Source organism: Lepisosteus oculatus, chromosome 2 (genome assembly GCF_040954835.1).
Source record: "Lepisosteus oculatus isolate fLepOcu1 chromosome 2, fLepOcu1.hap2, whole genome shotgun sequence".
Classification (NCBI taxonomy): domain Eukaryota; kingdom Metazoa; phylum Chordata; class Actinopteri; order Semionotiformes; family Lepisosteidae; genus Lepisosteus; species Lepisosteus oculatus.
Window position 1 is genome coordinate 40,815,486 of NC_090697.1, and position 19,958 is coordinate 40,835,443.

At 34.8% G+C, this 19,958-nt stretch overlaps 2 protein-coding genes across 4 annotated transcripts; both read left to right on the forward strand.

Annotated features, from left to right (window-relative positions):
* The first annotated feature begins 7,159 nt into the window (after positions 1-7,159).
* On the forward strand, positions 7,160-10,036 carry gdf3 (growth differentiation factor 3). The gene is made up of 2 exons (XM_006625934.3): positions 7,160-7,904; positions 8,171-10,036. The coding sequence occupies exons 1-2, from the start codon at positions 7,622-7,624 to the stop codon at positions 9,013-9,015; spliced, it is 1,128 nt and encodes a 375-aa protein (XP_006625997.1). The 5' UTR covers positions 7,160-7,621; the 3' UTR covers positions 9,016-10,036.
* Positions 10,037-11,249: 1,213 nt separating this feature from the next.
* Positions 11,250-19,709, forward strand: bmp2a (bone morphogenetic protein 2a). 3 transcript variants are annotated; one of them, XM_015349511.2, is made up of 3 exons: positions 11,250-11,992; positions 12,700-13,064; positions 16,438-19,709. In XM_015349511.2, the coding sequence occupies exons 2-3, from the start codon at positions 12,707-12,709 to the stop codon at positions 17,277-17,279; spliced, it is 1,200 nt and encodes a 399-aa protein (XP_015204997.1). In that variant the 5' UTR covers positions 11,250-11,992; positions 12,700-12,706; the 3' UTR covers positions 17,280-19,709. The 3 variants fall into 3 exon arrangements, with proteins under 3 accessions (XP_015204997.1, XP_006625996.2, XP_015205003.1); XM_006625933.3 differs by having other exon boundaries at positions 11,250-11,735; XM_015349517.2 differs by having other exon boundaries at positions 11,250-11,630.
* Positions 19,710-19,958: the final 249 nt, after the last annotated feature.

Genomic DNA, 19,958 nt, shown 5'->3' on the forward strand with positions numbered 1-19,958 from the left:
ATCTAAAGCAGATGGCAATGCATGTGCAAGTTATAGGGAATTTCCCAGCATACTTTATTGAGGTTATAAGTACAAGCTGCTGCCCCTAGAAAGCCACAGCACTGAAGACTTTATTGGTAACAGAAAGTCCTCAACATTTAAATCCTTTAATAATGTAATGTTATTGTAATTCCTGGAGATCTGAGTCAGATTTAAAAAAAAACAGAAAACCATGTGCATCTCTGCATCTATGAGCATCGTCTATCAATCTGTGTAATAGACAAATCTTAGAATTAACTGGTCTGTGCACCTTTTGTAGAAGATCTAAAGAGAAATTAATTAAATTGAACCAGACATCAAAACTATGAGCAAAGTTCATACAAAAAATGGAGAGCATAACCATTAACATAGCTAATGGATAATTATCTGAAAAAGTATAAAAAATCAGCTATTGCCAATTTTGTTCTGAAAACCATGAACTATTTAGCACACCTCTTCACTTCACTACTTTCTTGCTCACTACAAATTATTTCATCATTTAAAACCAGAGAAACAACAGAGCACATCAATGCATTGTCTTCACCAACACGTTATATAACCTGCTTAATCTAAAATTGTAAATAATGGAACAACCCACCTTTATGTCTAACAGAGGGGTGTATTTTATATACTACTAGAAGTTACTAACTGGTGCTGGAAAAATACATACTGTAAGTAGAACTAAATTCACTGTATTAGAAGCGTTTTTTCTACTCTATCAAGTATCATGTAATGAGCATTTATTCTGTGAAACATCACTGCGAAACCTGTATTTGATTTAATGTCCAATTAAAATCACAAAGCAATGCGACTGTAAATGCTCTGTTTTATTTAAATCCTTGTGAGAAAAATCAAAGGCATAGTATTTTTAATTCATATGTAATATGAGAGATTTACAGAAATGCTTGCAATCTCTTCTAAATATCTTTAAATGAAAATGAAAGAATGTAACGAGGTAATCTGACTCAGTTGCTGCATTCATTAGTACAAACATATTGTGGTTCCCTTCTCTTTCTGTAGACATCTTTTTGTCCTATAGTGACTGACTTGAGTTGTCTAATGCCCTCTCAGTAGGACTGATACCCAAGCAATGCACATTATCTTCATGGGGAAAGTCATAAAGAGTGAAAACATTTTAAGAAGCAGAGAGCATTCACCTTTTTTGACATTATGTGTAGTATTGCAACAGGAGGTTCATCAATGACCGACTACTCAAAATTCCTTATTTAATAGCCTGTATAGTGGGAAGTGTGGTCTCATGCTACATAAAAACCAAAAAGTAAAATATGCAATGAAAACATGCCACTGCGAGCTAGATTACTTTCCTGTGTAGCCCGCAAATGTCTTTAGTATGAGCTTTGATATTTTTCATTTTCATATCCACTACCACTGAATCAATTTAACATTTAACAGATATTTTAATTACTGCATCACAAACTGACACACTGTAAAATGTAAATCTATTGCCAACATAGGTATAGAATATTACAAATTGAACAGTGAAATGAAGACTAGAAAAATATTTATTGTTTGCATTTTCATGAGCATTTCAACGGTGTTCACACAACACATGCATTGGCCTATTTATATAGTATAAACAATAGTATATATACTATATATATTTGCAAAATAAACAGACCATTTCTTATTTCTATTGCAACACTTGCTACTACTACAATTGTAATAGACTAAGGCGCAAAAGCAGCCAATCATAAGTTTAAGAGATTAATGACATGAATTTGTAAAGCACATTAACACAAAAACAAATACAGGAACAAGGTGTACAACAAATATCATCTTATATATATGGTGCCTTGCAAAAGTATTCACCCCTTTCATTTATGTTTCATTTTGTTGAATTACACATCATATTCACTTTTTTAAAAGTGAATATTTTTAATTCAAACTTTAATGTTCAAATGGAACACTTTCATGGGTAAAGAAGGTAATATCAGCAAAAACTGCCAAAGAAACCAGTTAGCAGTCTGCTTTGGTCCTTGCTCAGGGGCCCAACAGAGTAGGTTTTCTCGGCCGGCCGCAGGATTTGAGCCACAGGCGCAGATCCTTAGCCACAGTTTTAAAATTGTCAATACCAGGAGTGGATTGTAGGTCTGGAGCAAAAATCTATAAACTTCACCTCAAATAACTTTTGGGTAAATACATATAAGGGAAAATATTTTCTGTATATACTTTATCTGAACCTACATATTTTTAAGATTTTTTTAGAAATTGGGAGCAAATTGCCCTTTAGAAAATTTTGGAAATGACCACGTGAAATTAGTTTATCCCATTTCACCTTTACATGAGCAACATAAGATGTTAATACATTTATAATGCATCTTTCTCAAGACCTACAATGAAACGCATTGCTACAGCATCAGTAAAACATGTTATATTTCAACTTTTTTACATATTTTATATGCTACATATCTCCATATAATTACACCATATACAAAACTATATCTTTGGACATCAAATATGGAGCAGGCCAAAACAAAAAGGTACATATGTTAAGTTGACATTGGTGGTCTTTCTGGGGTGTTGCAAATACAACTGACCCTTATAATATGGCCACAGGCTGAAGTATTTGAGGATACTCAATATTATATGGCTGGGACACAAATGCATATTTAAATATGAAAATGCAATACTGTTATTTAAACTTGAATTGATTTTCCACCTGCACCCAACTAAAGGTTAAACTGTAGTCCTGGAAGTTTTGACTTCAGCATCTTGAGGTACATATGTAATTATGGTTTTTGCATTTATTCAAGCATCTACTCTGCATTTTGGCATGTAAGATCTGCGTTGGTGTGCAGTTAAAAAGCAATTTGAGATCTTAAGCCTTTAATAAAGATAAATGCCTGGTCTCAAAATATCCCCCTTTTTAGTCTAATTTTAACCTTGTGCTTGAGTTTTAATTAACTGGATTAAAGTAAAGATGATGTAAGATTTCACTTGTAGCTTTTTTTCAATGTTTTTTTTCTGCTTTAATTCCTTTAACAGTCTAAATACTTAACATTACGTTTCTGTAACTTATATTAACACGTTTTTTTTTCCACAAGAAAAAGGTGTAATAAACATTATCCCACACCATTAATTTAAGTATACCATTATTTAGCCATGTTGATTCAAAGAAATAAGATCTTTCAAAGGTGTTCTGTTGCAGCCAAAATAATACTAGAAAATAAAAATGAAACAACTGGAGTTAATACTTGCATTAAATAAAAGGGTGGATGCACAAAATAAGCAAGTCAAACTAAAGGTCTGCATGTAACTTTACATTACTTCATTTGGCCATGTTTTAAATCCTATTTTCTGACTAAACTCCAGAATCAATCCATGCTTTGGGCTAATGAAATGCCTCTCATAGGATCCTAACACATACATTCCTGTAATACTTCCCCCAGCAGAATTATCTTGCACAGAAACACATGCAAATTGCAAAAGTATCAAGCTAACAAATTGAAAGGAAAACCTACAGTACCCAGAAAACATAGCAAGTGGCTCTTGGCTCTCTCCGCATAAAAACAAAGTTGAGCCGATATTTCTGTAAATTTTCCAATTGCCATATCAATAAAATGTTCTTTCTTTAGTTTCAATATGGATGATTCAGTTTAACACTTACTAGAACCGGGATGTTTGGACCTTCATCCTTACTGCAATGATCAGCAAGGTTCATGCAACAGACTGCCCTGTGGGTTTTATTGTTGCACGTTTTGAAACCACAACCCTAAGCTAAAAATGATCTTGCATAGTGAATTTTAACTTTACGCATTTCTCTGAATATCCAAGCAAAAGTGCAGCTCTGAGTGGAAGCAGTGCAAGGCAAGGTTTAAAAACCTACCTTTGGTGGAAAGAAAGACTTATTTCATGAATGATGCCGGAATGTAATGTGTATTCTTCACCATTAGATGCACTGTGACATAATACATGGTCTTCACCAGATATTCTCCATAAAAATGTAGAAACAAATCTAATATCAGTCTTGAACCCAAGAGAATTATCAATTTTCGAAGAATTCAAAGCATAATGTCTTTTGTTCTTTTCCAGCCAAAAGGATTGAGTAAGTGGGAAGCTTAAAATCATGTCCTCTGTCACATACTCCTGTGATACTTTAAAAATGAAAGCCTTTATAATAGTATCAGAATTGAAACAATTTAGTCTATTTTATCAGTTTGTAGAATATTTCATGTGGTAAAATAATATTGCTTACTTTACCCAATTAAGATGTCTTCATGGAAATTTTTTTACTCAAAGTCCATATACCATCTCTTTTGAAACTAAAACTGTATGGAACCTATTTCGCAAACACAAAAACAATAAATCCCAAACAAGAAGCTTTTTTCACAACCGTTGAATAGCTCTTTTGAATTGATATTATACATACAAATTAATTGTGGACTATAAAAAAATAAAATACTACTGATACAATCTTTTGCAAATGTTGAGAACAGTTTTTGTTCTAAAACTGAAAATGTATTTCCAACAGTGTAACACTATTTTACCAATTCGACTTTTTATATGATCAAAAATGCTTTCCTTCCTTTCTCTTAAACAAGGATGATATAACTGAGATTTTATTTTAGGTTTGAATAATATATTTAGTAAAAAAAAATAGCACTACTAGCAACCCTAAAAAGATTTAGGAACAATCAAGCAGATTGTTATATTAAATTAATCTTGAATTATTCTGGGTGGTACTGTAGGTATGAATAACATCCCATCTGAAGTGGGTAATTTCCATCAAATTCTAGACCCAAAATAAAATAATTCAGCACTCTTGTACAGTATATTCCCAGTTGTGCAGTAGGTGTAAATGTGCAATTCCTTGCAGAAAGCATTGAAGTAATGTTCTCTCCCCAATAGTATGACAAAATGATAATTAAGGCAGACAAAATAATTAAGCATTTTGTAAGCAGTGGTGAATGAAAACTAAGGAAGGTTACGGGCTATTAGCACTGAACTATGATAATTAATGTGATAATCGGTGTATGTAAAGACAGTAACCATTATTGCCCACTTTTAACTCCCCCCCGCCCAATCAATCACCAGTGTCAAATCACCTACTTCAAAGATAACGTCTCCAGGAAATTCTACAGAAAGAACATAACCACACCTCAGCTTGTAGGCCAGTGCTTCTGAGTAACGGCTCTTACAAATTGATCAATTCACAAGGATAACGACAGAATAGCAGACACTCCCAAAAATGAGTGTTTTTTCGTCCTGCAGAGGTTACATTTCAGGAAACACCCCTGAACAATGATACTCCTGAAACTCAGAAATGTGTAAATATATTGAAACCAATTACAAAGCCTACATGACTTTTTTACGCACACAATTTTATAGCAATGTTCATCTTTTCACATATAAGGCTTTAATCTACCTCAAACCTATCTTAAAGGACTTACTTCCAAAGTGTTGTCCAAGTGTTTTACTAGAATAAGCAAGCCTCTGGATAATGCTTAATAGTGCCTTCTTGTGTGCAGCACCATGTCTGTGAAATGCATAGCTACGTTTCTTTTGAGGCCTGGTGAATGCTGAAAATTTTAAAACTTGCATAAAGACCTTTCTTTTCACTGCATCTTTAAAAGTAGTTTAACTTACCATCCTTATTTTCTTTACATCTGTGTATTACATTCGTGCAACAGTTTGATTTTGTGAAAACGTGCTCCTCAAATTTATTATTGTCAACACAAGCATTGATTATATGACCCCGTTAATGTAAAATTCTACCCCAGCACACATAACTGATCTTATCTGCTGCTATGCTGATAGTTCAAGCAGCATGGAAAAAAAATCAAGCATCTTTTTTTTTCCTGCACTTAAAAGCTTTGCAAGGCATGCTGAGAACTTTCAGATTTTGACATTTGTCCTGTTTGTGTCATATGTACTGTATATTAGATGCAGACTTGACTCAATTAGACCAACATCTAATATCAATTAGTTTTGAAGGAATAATATTTGAATAATGGTATAAGAAAAATAAGAAAATCACATTAAAAATGGATGTGCTGGTTATTTCACCCTCAACAGAAACACAAGCATTGCACATGGAGAGGTGGCATTTTGTAGCTGCTGGTCTACATTAATTTTTAAAATATATGTCAGCATCAATATAAAAGTGCAGCAAATCTGATTAATGTAACTCACTAAAAACAGCTCTGTGAGTGGAGCAATAGATCTATAAGCCTTACTACTGTTGTCAAAGGTTTTATAAACAACATTATGTAGCATCAAATATAAAGCAGCATAAAAAGTGCATTGGGACAGGAATGATTTGAAATTAATAAAGAATTGGTGGCTCAGAACAAATTTGTCCCACAGATAAATCCAAGTTAGGTAAGCAGGGACACAAATGGATAAATTAAACACATTTAAAATACCAGGAGGAGAAATAAATTTACATAAAGTTCTTAAAAAGAGGCTTTTTAAGTTGTCAACTGTTGACATCTTGAAGCATACAAGTTTAAAAAATAGAGGATATTTAATAAGCATATGATAGACCTCCTATTTATAAATAAGGAACTACTCACTTAAAACGTTAACACCTTCCCCAGACACACCTGTAACTTAAACGACAAATTTCCCCGACCATTTCATTTATCAACCTAAGCAGAATAAAAACCCTATTAATATGCAGTGTTTATTAAATTAAGTCTACAATTTAAAGATGACCTACGACGACAAACTCCGTATAATTGGTATTCCTAAAGCTATGAAACATGTAAATGTTAATACATCTGTTGCATAAACATGAAGATTAACAATTAGCATTACTACGCTTACAAGATGAAGGATAAGCATACAAATTGCAATCAACAGTGCGAATCTAAAACTCTTTGTACCCAACGTACCCAAATAGTACATCCCTCCTACGTTGGGGTTTGACTTTTAAAAATAAAAGGCTAGTATTTGATGAACGTGAATATGGAAACATGAGTTTTATGCATAATTAAGAATTATAGAATATATGGTTTTTACTGTGTCGACACATTCAGCAATAGCAGGAGGAAGAGAGTTAAGACCTCGACTTTTCAAAGCAGGGAAATTTCAAACCAACCATTTTTAGCCTGTAATTATTTAAATATGACCCATTGTCACATGAACTAGATTCCGTGGTCCAAAGCGCTATTTTACACACCCTATTGCTTTATCCGGAGCTACATCTTACCGGAACTTGATGTGGCTAGTAGCGGGTTTGTTCGGGTATTAGGCCTACAACCTTACAAAAACACGGCCATTCCCACAGTATTTTACATTATCTTGTTACTGAAAAAAACTCCCGCTGGAGTTTCAGTTGAGAACAAAAGTGCTCCACTAGCACAAAGGGGGGGTTAATTAGATTCCACTTGCATGTTCACAGCTTTTTGTAAACCCCGAGGTGTGCGTTCTCCCGTTGTACATTGTAGGACTACTGATTGACAATTGAATATAGCCAATAGAACACAAGATTTTATCCTGCAATTAACACCTCTTAATCAATCTCCTGCAAACGCCGTTGGTTTGACTTAGTTTTTATCGGGAACACATGGGTGAAACAGTTAACTCTGTTTTTTTTTCATAACCTCATTCGGTTTAAAGAAACCTTAAGAAATACAGTATGTACGTTGTAATTTTAAAAGCTATAGTTCTTACGTTCTTTCTTGGTTTTTGCTACGGAGGCAAGTCTGAAGATTTGAGAAAACAAGAAAAGTGGTTTCTGAATTCATTGGGTCTTTCTAGCCGCCCAAAGCCTTCAGACAATTTAGCAGTACCTTCCTTATTATGGAAAATGTTCAAGACAAAGACGAGCTCCAAGCCATCCCTTGAAGCAGAAAATGATTCCTGCAGGATATCAGAATTCGATGTCCGTGGAAATATCGTGCGATTTATTCAGGACCAAGGTATTTTCTCACTTCTTGTTGCAATGTGAATGTCGTATAACCTGCACTGTATTATGTTTACTATTTTCGTCATTCCTTATTTAAAAGATCGACGTTATTGTTTCAAAAAACGTTAAATAGTTGTTTAATTTTGATATGTTCATATTTATTACCCTATCTATGTAAGAGTCTTTTGAGGAATTTCATTAATCATTTTAACATGACTTTGATAATTGTATGTTTTGCTGCAATTTACGCTGATAAACGTTGTTGTTGTTTTTTTGTAGGTAGAGTAATTTCTGGATCAAGCCGCCAGTGTTCAACGTGTGTAGAAAAGCACATTTACTTCAATGTTTCTGTGCTTGAAGAGGTTGAGAAGCTCACGTTGGCTCAGCTGGAAATAAAATTCAACCAGAATTTACGTCGATTCTCGATAAATCCACCCATATTCATTATCTCACTATACAAAGTTCAGAAGACAGCATTGAAAGGAATGTCGCGCAAATCCAATCGGAAGCTGCTGCTGTCACAGACTTTTCAACTTGTTCCTGGATCCATCACGTTGGACTTGACGGCTGTCGCAGAGGCCTGGAGAAAACCCGATAAAAACTATGGGCTTGTTCTTGCTATTCATCCCAGTGATCCAAGTAACGGCATGGACCCTTTTAAATTGCCGAATTCAGGAAATGACATTGGGCATAATTTTATTGGAACTCTACCTCAGTTTTACACGTCACTGATCGTTGTTTCTTTGAACCCCCATCAGTGCAGATCTAGAATAAAAAGAAGTGCCTATTATCTGCCTGTAACTCCTAGCAACATTTGTAAACCAAGGCGACTGTACATTGATTTCAAGGATGTAGGTTGGCAAGATTGGATAATTGCTCCTCAGGGGTACATGGCTAATTATTGTCATGGAGAATGCCCATTTCCCTTAAGTGAAAGTCTTAATGGTACTAACCACGCAATTTTACAAACTCTACTCCATTCCTTCGACCCAAATGGTACCCCTCAACCTTGCTGTGTTCCTATTAAATTGTCTCCTATTTCAATGCTGTACTATGATAACAACGACAATGTTGTATTAAGGCATTACGAAGATATGATAGTGGATGAGTGTGGATGCAGGTAATTCATACAATGTAACGTTTTGAATTTAGATTAACAATTTTTAACAAGTTAACCTACTTCTAAATACAGAATATCGCATGGTTAGCGTTTATCACGGATAAAACGGGATCGATCAAGATTGATTATTTTTATTAATATTGTAATAATCAAGAACTCCCGAAATCAAACTATTGGGTCTGAATATCTTATTTTACCTGATAAAAGTTTTAAATTAGCAATTGACAATTTAATCTTATCTTAACAGCCTCTGTAAATCGTTTTTCTGAATTGTAAAGTAGATATGATTACAGACCAAAACATAACTACATTTATATTTTTTTTTTCTCTGCTTCCATTTAAAAGAGGTGCTGAATAAAGTGACATAAAAAGTGAAGTAATACCGGCGTCAGAAGTTGTTTTTAGTAGTTGATGGTGACTGGCTAGGTCACAAAACCTAATTAAAAAAAATAGGTTTCAAAATTTGAATCCTTTAAATGCGAACTAAGCAGTCAGATGGTTTTCATCTTAACAGTCAAATTGTATCTCCCTGAAAATAATTAGTTCTGCCATTAGGTAGGCCTATGTTTTGCCCCAATGCTACTTTTTATTCATTTGTGACTGAAAGGAAAGGAGAGGAGATCTTCCCATTTCTCTAAGAGAAGATCTTGATTAAATGTGCCGAATCTGGTCCACTGGTTCACAGTTTCCTCAACGTAGGTAAAGCAGCTGAATTAACTTCACAGCCTGTCTTTATTCTGCGCGTTTTCGTTAAGTGTGTATTACCTGTCTGTATTGCTCTTATCCATTCTTAAAACCCTTTACTTAAATAAGTATGGGTGCTCTTGAGGTATGTTTACTGTATTTTATTACAGTTTGCTAATACATTCGTTATTTGGTCAGTTTTAAAGAATTTGAATTCAAAGTCAATAAACTTTAAAGCTCTAATACATCGTTGTTATTCCTCTTGATGTTTCTGTGACTGCAGTAATTTAAATATGTAAAGGTATGCATGCATGTGCTTTCCTTGTTCAGTTTTAACAAGCTTTTGCTAACTACCGGTATTCTACACGTCCATGGTGGGGGGGAGGATCGGGGGGCGAAGCAGTAGCAGTTCCGAGGATAATCCGATTTGTGTAATGCGAGACTCAAATTATTTTACTTTTTATCTGAGAAAAATATACAATGAATCTTTGTTTAATACACATGTGATCACACTTTTTAAATCTCTCCACAAGTTGGCGCACTGTATCTAATTTTGACATTTCCTTTCAGATTCTTACAATTTTGAACTCCCTGTAAACAGCGTTGCAAACGTCTATATATGTTAACTTTGTTGAGTTTTTAACACTTTACAGAAACGAAAAACAAATCCGCAACATAACGAATGGTTCTTTACAGGGGACAACCACACAACAGAGAAAAAAAAAAACATTTCTCAGTCTTAACACCGTTTCGTAAATGTTCAGTCGTATCACCCACGAGGAAAGAGTCTATTTCGTCCACTGTAAATTAATGTTATGATTTCTTATAACCCAGATGTTTTTCTTTTGTTACTTAATAAAAGATAATTTTGCAGTTTTGCTGTGCCATGTTTTGATCGAATTTGTGCTTAGTTTCGAAGGACCTTTTCTCTCGGTAAAGAAATGTTGTGGTCTGGAAAAGAACAACTGAATTTATATATTTATACACTAAACATTGGCTTTACAGTTAACATACATAGGCTTTTTTGTGATATTAAAAATAGCTTTAAGAATATTCTAGGAAACATTTAATCTAGTACAGTTTATGCAATATAATTACAATGTGTAATTTTCTCTGATTTGAATTGATATTGCCATTTTCATTTTTTATATTGTATTTATAATTTAAAGTAAAGTTGCTTTACTCAAGTGGTAATTATCCATGTGTAACCTCGCAAGTGATTAGGATTTTGAACTTTTTAATAAAAACTTAGAAGTTGCATAGTTTATTTGGATCTAGAAGGGATATCCATAGTCTTTGTCAGTTTCAAAGTCTTGCTTGATAACAAGCCTTAAAAACTTCCTAAACTGACAAAATTCAGCAGATTAAAAATCCGTTCGCAGATACAGAACTTCTTTAACCTTATGTAGAGCTTCAGGACTAGAATTTACTCCAACAAGTACAGGAGGTGCCTTTGGTGCATGATTGACAGGCTTGTGGTAGTGACATCACTGAGCAACAAAAGGACGCATAAAAAAAAGCTTCTATCAATTGTACTGAACCATTGCACGCTAAATCGGGGAGACGCTCCGAAAGTTATCTTTGTAGTTTGTAATGAGCGGCAGTATACCCTACCGTAAAACTCCCGTAACTTTAATTTTACTGTTGTTTTAATGATTATCAAAGATGACACCTTAAGGAATTAGGTTTTGCCTATTTGTATTTACGTTTTTTCTGGTTAATCTCAAGTGATATTTTCGTATCAGTAATCTGACTCGATTCTTTCTCGCCTGCCGACTTCACAGCTGCTGAGAATATGTGTAAGAAGAGGCGGGCTGTACTGTGGAGGCTTTCTGTTTTCTGCAGAATAGCTGTGTGGAATAACACTAAGTAATGTGGAAAATATCGGACTACAAAGCAGGAAAACCAGCGATCGGACAGAGCACTTCCTTATAGGTAACTGCAGACTTAAAAAACACCTTTGGTTGGTCCACAGGGAATCGGATCCGTAATGGGGAGAAGTAAAGATACCACCATCAACAGTGTACTTCCTAATCAATCGTGAGTTTAATTTTACCTGGACTTTATCCTGAGAGCTGCACTTGTAAAGAAAACACCTATAAGGAAGGTTGAAAAGGGCAGGCAAAAGAGGACGCTGATTATGACCACGAAAGATCCAGCCAGAAGGCATTGGCTTCTGTTTTAAAAAGGAGTGCATTCGGGATATATACGCATATTTCTGGGTTTTTTTCCATGTGGAAACTGTTTCAATGGACGTGTCAGAGAGTGCTTCTTAGTCGATCACCACTTTCTTAAAGGTAGTTGTTTTTGCTTTTTGTTTTTCGCCTTTGATTTGTGGTGGCCAGTGGAAGCACGTTAGATTTAACACCTGTGTGGCTGTCTCTCAGTAACTCTATGATCTAATCCTATTCCAGACACAACACCTTCACGTAAACAGCTTCAACAACTACACACGTGTAACACTCCTTTTCAGTATTGTTCTTTCCCTTCACTCGCCATAGCTATTTATCTTTTTGATCGCTATATTCTTTTATGATTCTTGCATTTTTTTAAGCTTATAAAGACGATTCCTGTCTTTTCATTTTTTGAGTCTTATCTTTGCGCAGTTGCGCCTTCTTGTCTGCCTTCTTTTCCTCCTTCTCATTCATCTCCTTTGATTTTTTTAAAACCGTTTTATCTTTTTAGTTAAATCGACTGTGTTCTTTTATATACCCCCTCCCTTATTGCGTGTTTAACCTATGCCCCTTTATTATGTTCTTATCAGTCTCCCATTTTATTTATCGTGGCCAGCGGGAATATCATTTCCAAAATTTGTTTTTGTTCCTCACATCAAAGTATAATGTCTTTTAACATGCTTGCTTTAAATTCTTCCTCTGGAAAGAAAACATTTTACTGTTCGCATGGCCATATCTTGTGGTAAACATTTTTTACTTAAACTATCAATACCGTACATGTGATAACAACACTCAGGTACTGACACACCGCTTTTTTCTCTCCGGCACAGATTGATCATGGTCGCCGGGGTCCGTGCTCTCATGGTGCTGCTGCTCTGTCAGGTGTTGCTCGGAGGTTCGGTCGGACTTATTCCGGAGGTTGGCCGAAGGAAGTTCAGCGAATCGTCTCGGCAAAGCACGCAGCAATCGGAGGACGTTCTTAACGAATTCGAGCTTCGCCTCCTTAATATGTTTGGACTGAAGCGCAGACCAACTCCAAGCAAGCTTGCGGTGGTCCCGCAGTACATGGTGGACCTCTATCACATGCATTCAGGGAATGGAGATCAGGACCCCAACCGCTCCAGATCAGTGCTGGGCCAGTATTCGGAAAGGTCTGCCAGCAGAGCGAATACAATTAGGAGTTTTCACCATGAAGGTAAGAGTTTCTCCCCGAAGAAGAGTTCTTTTTTTGTCTTAAACAGGAGGTACCTAGGGTAATGGATGTCACATTATCTTAAACACATTTCATTTACTTTGGGTGATTTCGAAAGCACTTTAAACAGAACGGGTTATATGAAATTTCTGTATGTGTCGATTTAAAACTGTTTAATGCCAAGCTTCGTCTTCAACAGGTATGACATTACTTTCGCTCACTGGAAATGTTCTTTTGTAGCCTCTGCTTACTTAAATTGAACATTGTAAATGACCGAAAACTGGTATGTAACTTGTGATATCCAAATTTGTAAATATTCATGGACAGTTTGCAATGTACGGTTGGTTTCAGCGAGTGCTAAAAGTAACGATGGAGTTAGATATCTCGATACAAATATCAACCCTTGATTTGTCTTAGTGTAAAAAGATTGATAATACATACTCATTGTATGTATCTAGCCTTTCATGTATTCTAGTAATTTAAAATCGGTAATTTAGCATAGAAGAAAATGTGGAAGGACATTTTAAAGGTTTTACATTTTTAGATTCAAGAGGTTATCTGATAAAGCACGTTTCTAAAGAAAAGTTGATCTAAAAGATATATAATGTTTTATAGGAAACTATTTAGTTCCATAGTAAAATGACATAAACCTTTAACAGATGCATTCTTTTTAATCATGGTTACTAATGAATGGGCATCTCAATGCTACTTTGCACACTTTAAGTAAGCAATGTCAAAGGAAATAGATTACTTGCACCAATATTTTAACATTTAACATTGACTGTCTGACCTCTTCACATATTGCATAAGACTGGTACCAGCCGATGGGTGGTTCTCAGCCTTGCTTCTAACAGGTACTTGAATTATTAATGTTGTTTCTGTACAGGTTCTGAAAACAATTTTCTCCTACACGAACGGTTTGTTGAGTATCAAATGTTCAGGTCAGGCAACAGTGTACCCGGAGTGTTGTTCACTCATTGTGCGTACACAGCTTAGTTTTCCTTTGATTTGATTTCAGTACATTAATGCTGCATTTGTTTGACAATTTCAGATTTTTCTTTATAAATGTGACAAAACTTTTAACAGAAGCCAACGGAACACAATGGATTGAGACCACAGAACCAATTATTTATTTTAAATGTGTACATAAATACATAATGTTTGTTTTTGTTAGTTCTTTTCTAGACCATACCTTTGTGTGGCAGGTGCTTCTTTTATTCAGTCATTGGTGATACACAGCCACCTCTTTTGAAATATCTTCATTTCTGCATGTAATTTATCATAAATATTTAAATACCAGATGTTAGTCATGGCAGTGCTCTCTACAGCCAAGAGCAGTGTTAATGGTCTTAGAAGGACATGTACTTGGCAGGGAACAACAAACCTGTTGTGGCAATTTGCCACTTTTTTAAAGACACACAACTACAGTTTTGCTCTAGAATAAGTTAATGAATAGAAGTTAATGAAGCACCTTGCCATTCCAGTGTATTTGACTCTCACACTTACCTATGGTCTGAAAAAAGTAGCAAGATGATAACAGTAAGGCCTTGGGTTATTGAATCACAAAACGTATTTAGCAGAGGTATGAGTTATCAAGGAATTTGGGCCAAAGTGAAATATGCACTATTAACGGACACAAAAAAGGATGACTAAGTCATCCCCAATTTTCCTTTTTTGAGACATTTTGTCACCAACTGATGTAGAAACTATAAAAGAGAATTCACTGATCAATTCAAATGGAAAGCATCAGTTTTAAACATTAAAATGTATAATCTATCCCAAACAGTTAATTGGCAGGTTTTAGGTTCAAGTCCTTCCACATTGACACTGCTGTTGTACATTGAGGATGGCATTTTACCTCAGTTGCTCTAGTCTACCCATCTGTATAAATAGGAACCAGCATTGATGATTGTTCCACTTAGTTATTCCACTTAATGCTACAGAAACTAGGATAAGCTCTGGCTCAATGGGGCACTGTGACTCTGGTATGGACTAACTCTTAACCGTAAGAGGTTTTAAATCTGTATTTCAGCTATGTTCCTCCTCTGCTGTGCCTTATTTATGTACAATAAAGTAATGGACAAGAAATCTGAATATGACTTTGTGCATTAAATTGATAAAGTATTTATCACACCATCATAAAGCTCTAAACATATAAGGCCAACAAATTTTCATTTCTAAAATATATGTGACAGCAGAGTAAGTTCTATATTAAAAATATGTTATCAATGAGAAATAAGACTGCTTATACAAAGTTTGCTGGGCAGAATTAGCCATAAAGATAATCACAGTTTAGTAAATGTTTAGGTGCCAAGTCACCACTGAGGTGCCGCTGAGTGCCCTACATGAGGGTATTTAGAAATTGTAAGAAAATGATTGTAGTTAGTCCTTAAATGGCTGTTGTTTTCAGTATTTGGAATTATCTTTGCTTTGCTATCATTGCAGATAGCAAACTTCATAAAACCTCTTTTCAGTTAGGACCTGTCAACCTCTATGTATGTTTTGAGTAGGGGTTTTATGCCTTTTAAAACTGACATGAACTCTTAGTAGGTTACACCATGTTTCATGTTTCTGGATTGTTTTAGAGAACGAGTCTTTATACTCTTCCTAGCGAATAATCTAAAATTAAAATGAATGTCCATTCGTTGTTGACTATGAGAAGAGATTGAACAGTACTTTTGTTAAATCTAATAAGGTGGTCTATCTTAAAGTCTTATGATTTAAAACTTGATTATGCAGGTTGTATGAAGTATAATTTTTGCCATTTTCAGGTTTTCCTCAAGGTGAAACTTTTCCAAAAGACAGGCAATGTAGTATCTATATTGCTATATGTAGAAAGAATGACAACTGCAATCTAAAATCAATTACACTCTTCAAAAGTTTGCAAAGTTCAGAGTTAAGTTATTTAATTTTGCATTTGTCACTTCTTGCTAGGTGTAGGTCCAGGTTTGCAACTCAATTCACAGTTGCAACACATTCTAGTTTTACCCTTATTTAGAGCAAACATTGAGTGATTTTTCTATCATTTAAGTGAATTTACCAATGGTACTTAAGGTTGTAGTAACAGCTACATTGGTAGGATTCTTAAAAGTTTAAAATTAGTTTTCAGAACAATACACGTAATAGATCTGTATGATTTGTAAACCCATATGCAGTTGTTTAAAGTAAATTAATGTTTTAAAAGAACTGATTGTATGATGAACTGATCATGATATTATGATAAAAGATAAATACAAAAATTTCCATAGGTATCAACAAAAAATGATAGATTTTGATGTTGCTACAGTCTCTTTTTTTTTGTATAAATGTCCTTAAAGTATTCAGAAGCATAATAACAGCACTATAACAAAATAACGGTATGTTCTTTCTTGACCAGAATCCTTGGAGGCACTTTTGAGCATCGGTGGAAAAACAACACAGAAATTCTTCTTCAACCTGACATCCATTCCTGGGGAGGAAATAGTCTCTGCTGCAGAACTGAGGATTTTTCGAGATCAAGTCCTAGGTGCCATTACAGACAGCAGTGGTGGTTACCATCGCATTAACATTTATGAAGTTCTCAAACCAGCCTTTTCCTCAAAGGAACCTATAATAAGACTTTTGGATACTAGATTAGTGCAACACAGCCAGAGCAAATGGGAGAGCTTTGATGTGAGCCCTGCTATAATGCGATGGACCATGGAAGGGCTTACCAACCATGGTTTTATGGTGGAAATTGTCCATTTGGACAATGAAGGGGGGGAAGCAAAGAGGCATGTGAGGATCAGCAGGTCTTTGCATGAGGATGAGGAAACATGGCCTCAGATGAGGCCTTTATTAGTGACATTTAGCCATGATGGCAAGGGACACGTTCTCCATAAAAGGGAGAAACGGCAAACCAAGCCAAGACAGAAGAAGAGGCCTAAAGCCAGCTGCAAAAGACATGAGCTATACGTGGACTTCAGTGATGTTGGGTGGAATGACTGGATAGTTGCCCCACCAGGGTATCATGCCTTTTACTGCCAAGGAGAATGCCCTTTTCCTTTAGCAGACCACCTAAACTCCACAAATCATGCTATTGTGCAAACTTTAGTCAACTCAGTTAACACAAACATTCCCAAGGCCTGCTGTGTGCCTACAGAACTCAGCGCAATTTCTCTGCTCTACCTTGATGAATATGAAAAAGTTATATTAAAGAACTACCAGGACATGGTTGTGGAGGGCTGTGGTTGCCGTTGACAAAAGCAGCATTGTTGAGGACACTTTATTTCCCAATGAAGACTTTATTTATATAAAAACAGCTATTTTGAAAAAAAGTATATATAAATATATTTATGTCTACTAAGAAAATTGGGAAAATAAATATTTTAATCAAAGTTATTCCTTTAAATGATTTTTAAATGTATGTCTGATGTACATTTTTTTTAAATGGGTAAAATCCCACACATGAAGTATAATGCTCAGATTCCTATTTTGTATTTATTGCTATCATAACCACTTTTTTAGTGACTAGGTAATTTGTTTTAATGTGTAATCAAAAGCAACCAAAATAGGGTTTGTACATAATTTCCAAGAAGTATAGATGGATTAACGGTGTGCATTTTGTTAAAAATGGATTATTCATTTAAAAAAAAGGAGTACAAACTCCAGCATAGATAAACTTCTGCTGTAAGAATTCTGAGTCATACAGTATCTAAGCCATGAGTGTAAGCACAAAGGCAAATCTAAAAGGTTCATCTATTACCCCATGATATTTTATTTTTGAAACAAACTTGGCATTACACCCGCAGAATTAAGTCTTTCACTTTCAGCATTAAAGAAAACTGAATTAGATACTGGCTGTTAAATACCTTAAAGATGATAATGTTGAATAAGTATGGCATTCTTCCATTGGAACATTTAAGACATTTTAATCTAAATGCACTAACCAAGTATTAGAAGTAGTAATGTGTGAGGTAGTTGACACTGAAGGCAAAGACTTTGAGGCTCATATAAATCAGAATGCATTATTTTTCTCTTTCAGATCTCATAATGACCCACTATAATCTTGTGTAACCTTAGACTGTTCCAGATTTTAATAATACAGGTTCATATATGTCCCAGAGCTAAATTCATCTTGTAGTTCCAGTCAGATCTCTTTATTTATCTATTTTTATGAACATATACACAATTTCAAGACCAAACATGGGGGGTATTTATTTTTAGATTTAGTTGTAATTAATTGTAATAGAAACATTAAATTTGGGGAAAAAACAGCTTGGGACTAGCACACCACAATGAAAAAACAATCTTCAAATGTTGTCTTGAGGTATTCCTTTGTGGCTATTAAATGTCCAAATACAATTTGTCCATATTCTGCTAGTTTAATATAACAATACCCCTTTTCTAAACACGTACAACTAGATCTTGTAGAAACGTTTATAATTGATTTTACTTCTTAAAATTTTCTGCCATTAGGAGGAATATGCTTGTGATGTAATGAGCATCTTGACTGGGTATTTTTTTTTATTTCACTGAACTGTTAATTAACCTGTGAGAAAAACAACACACAACATTTGGACTGTGACTTGGGATGATAAAGTTCTTAATGAAAAAATATCAGTATTGAATTTTTTTTAAAAAGGTACCAAATAAATTAGCAGGAGCTTAACTTCATGCTGGGACATGCTTTGCACTTTTCAAAGGGTTTATATCTTCCTCATCCTTGATATGTTGCATTGGGATTTTGGCACAGCTCTCTGAAATAGCTTTTAGATAATGAGATGAATCTTCTAAGGCCTGGTATGCATTGAATAGTAATTGTACTGGAGTCAAAAACCTAACACTATAACATAGAAAAGGTTTGCTTATTTCAATTTACAGGTGGTTCAATTAGACAGCTGCTAGAGGCAAAATGGATCCGCTATTCAACATTCAGTGAGTTGAAGCATGAAGGCTGAGCAAATTTCACAGAACAATCTTCAGAGAAATATTGCCATTGCCGAACATCCTTATGCAAACTAAATACATGTATAGAAAGATTGGTTCCAAGGACTGATATCTATGATAAGGGTATTTATATATTGTATTTTTTCTGAAACTAGTAGTATTATATGTTTTTATAACACGAGACTCATTAAAAATAACAGGCCATTTCATAATATATTGTGAATTATACAACTCAATCATTTTAATCTAATTTTTGATACAAGGTAAGGGGAAATATATTACCATACACCCCTTGGAGTGAAACATTTTCCACTTTTGCGTGCTTGAAAATTTTCAGTGATAGAATACTGACTTTATTTTAGGGTGTTTGTTGTCTTTGCACTATACACCAGGAAATTGTCAAAAACATTCTAAGTGGCAAAGTATCATATTTAAGAATTCAGATGAAACCAGCTGAGTTAAATGTCTCATTGGTTGTGTGAGGTAATCACTGTTGGTGTGTCATGCCCTTTCACTGTTGTTTATGACATATATGTATTATGGGAATGTAACCTACAAGGGTTTCAAATATAGATTGGCTGCTATACATACACCTAACACGTCTGATAACTGGGCTATCAAAAATGCTTTTAATTTTGTGCTTTTAATATTTTACAGTTTGGTTCTCATGATTTATTTGTATTTATCCCTCAATAATCTAAATATCATGAAACAGAATTACCAAAGATCCTTTTATATGACATATAACAGACACGATTGCCTTGAAAACTACAATATGTAGTGTTGCTATTGAGACATATCAGTGAAACTCCAACCATCACGTCTGCTCTGACAGCTGTTTTCCAATCAATGCCACAATGAATGTTGTGCTCAGGCACTGATGCCTGTGTGGAACCTTTGAAATTTTCTTAGACAAGGCAGGCAAATAAAGTTTATTTTCTTGAGCAGAAGTGAAGCCTGTTTTCTACTGATGTTTCTTTGTAGTTACAC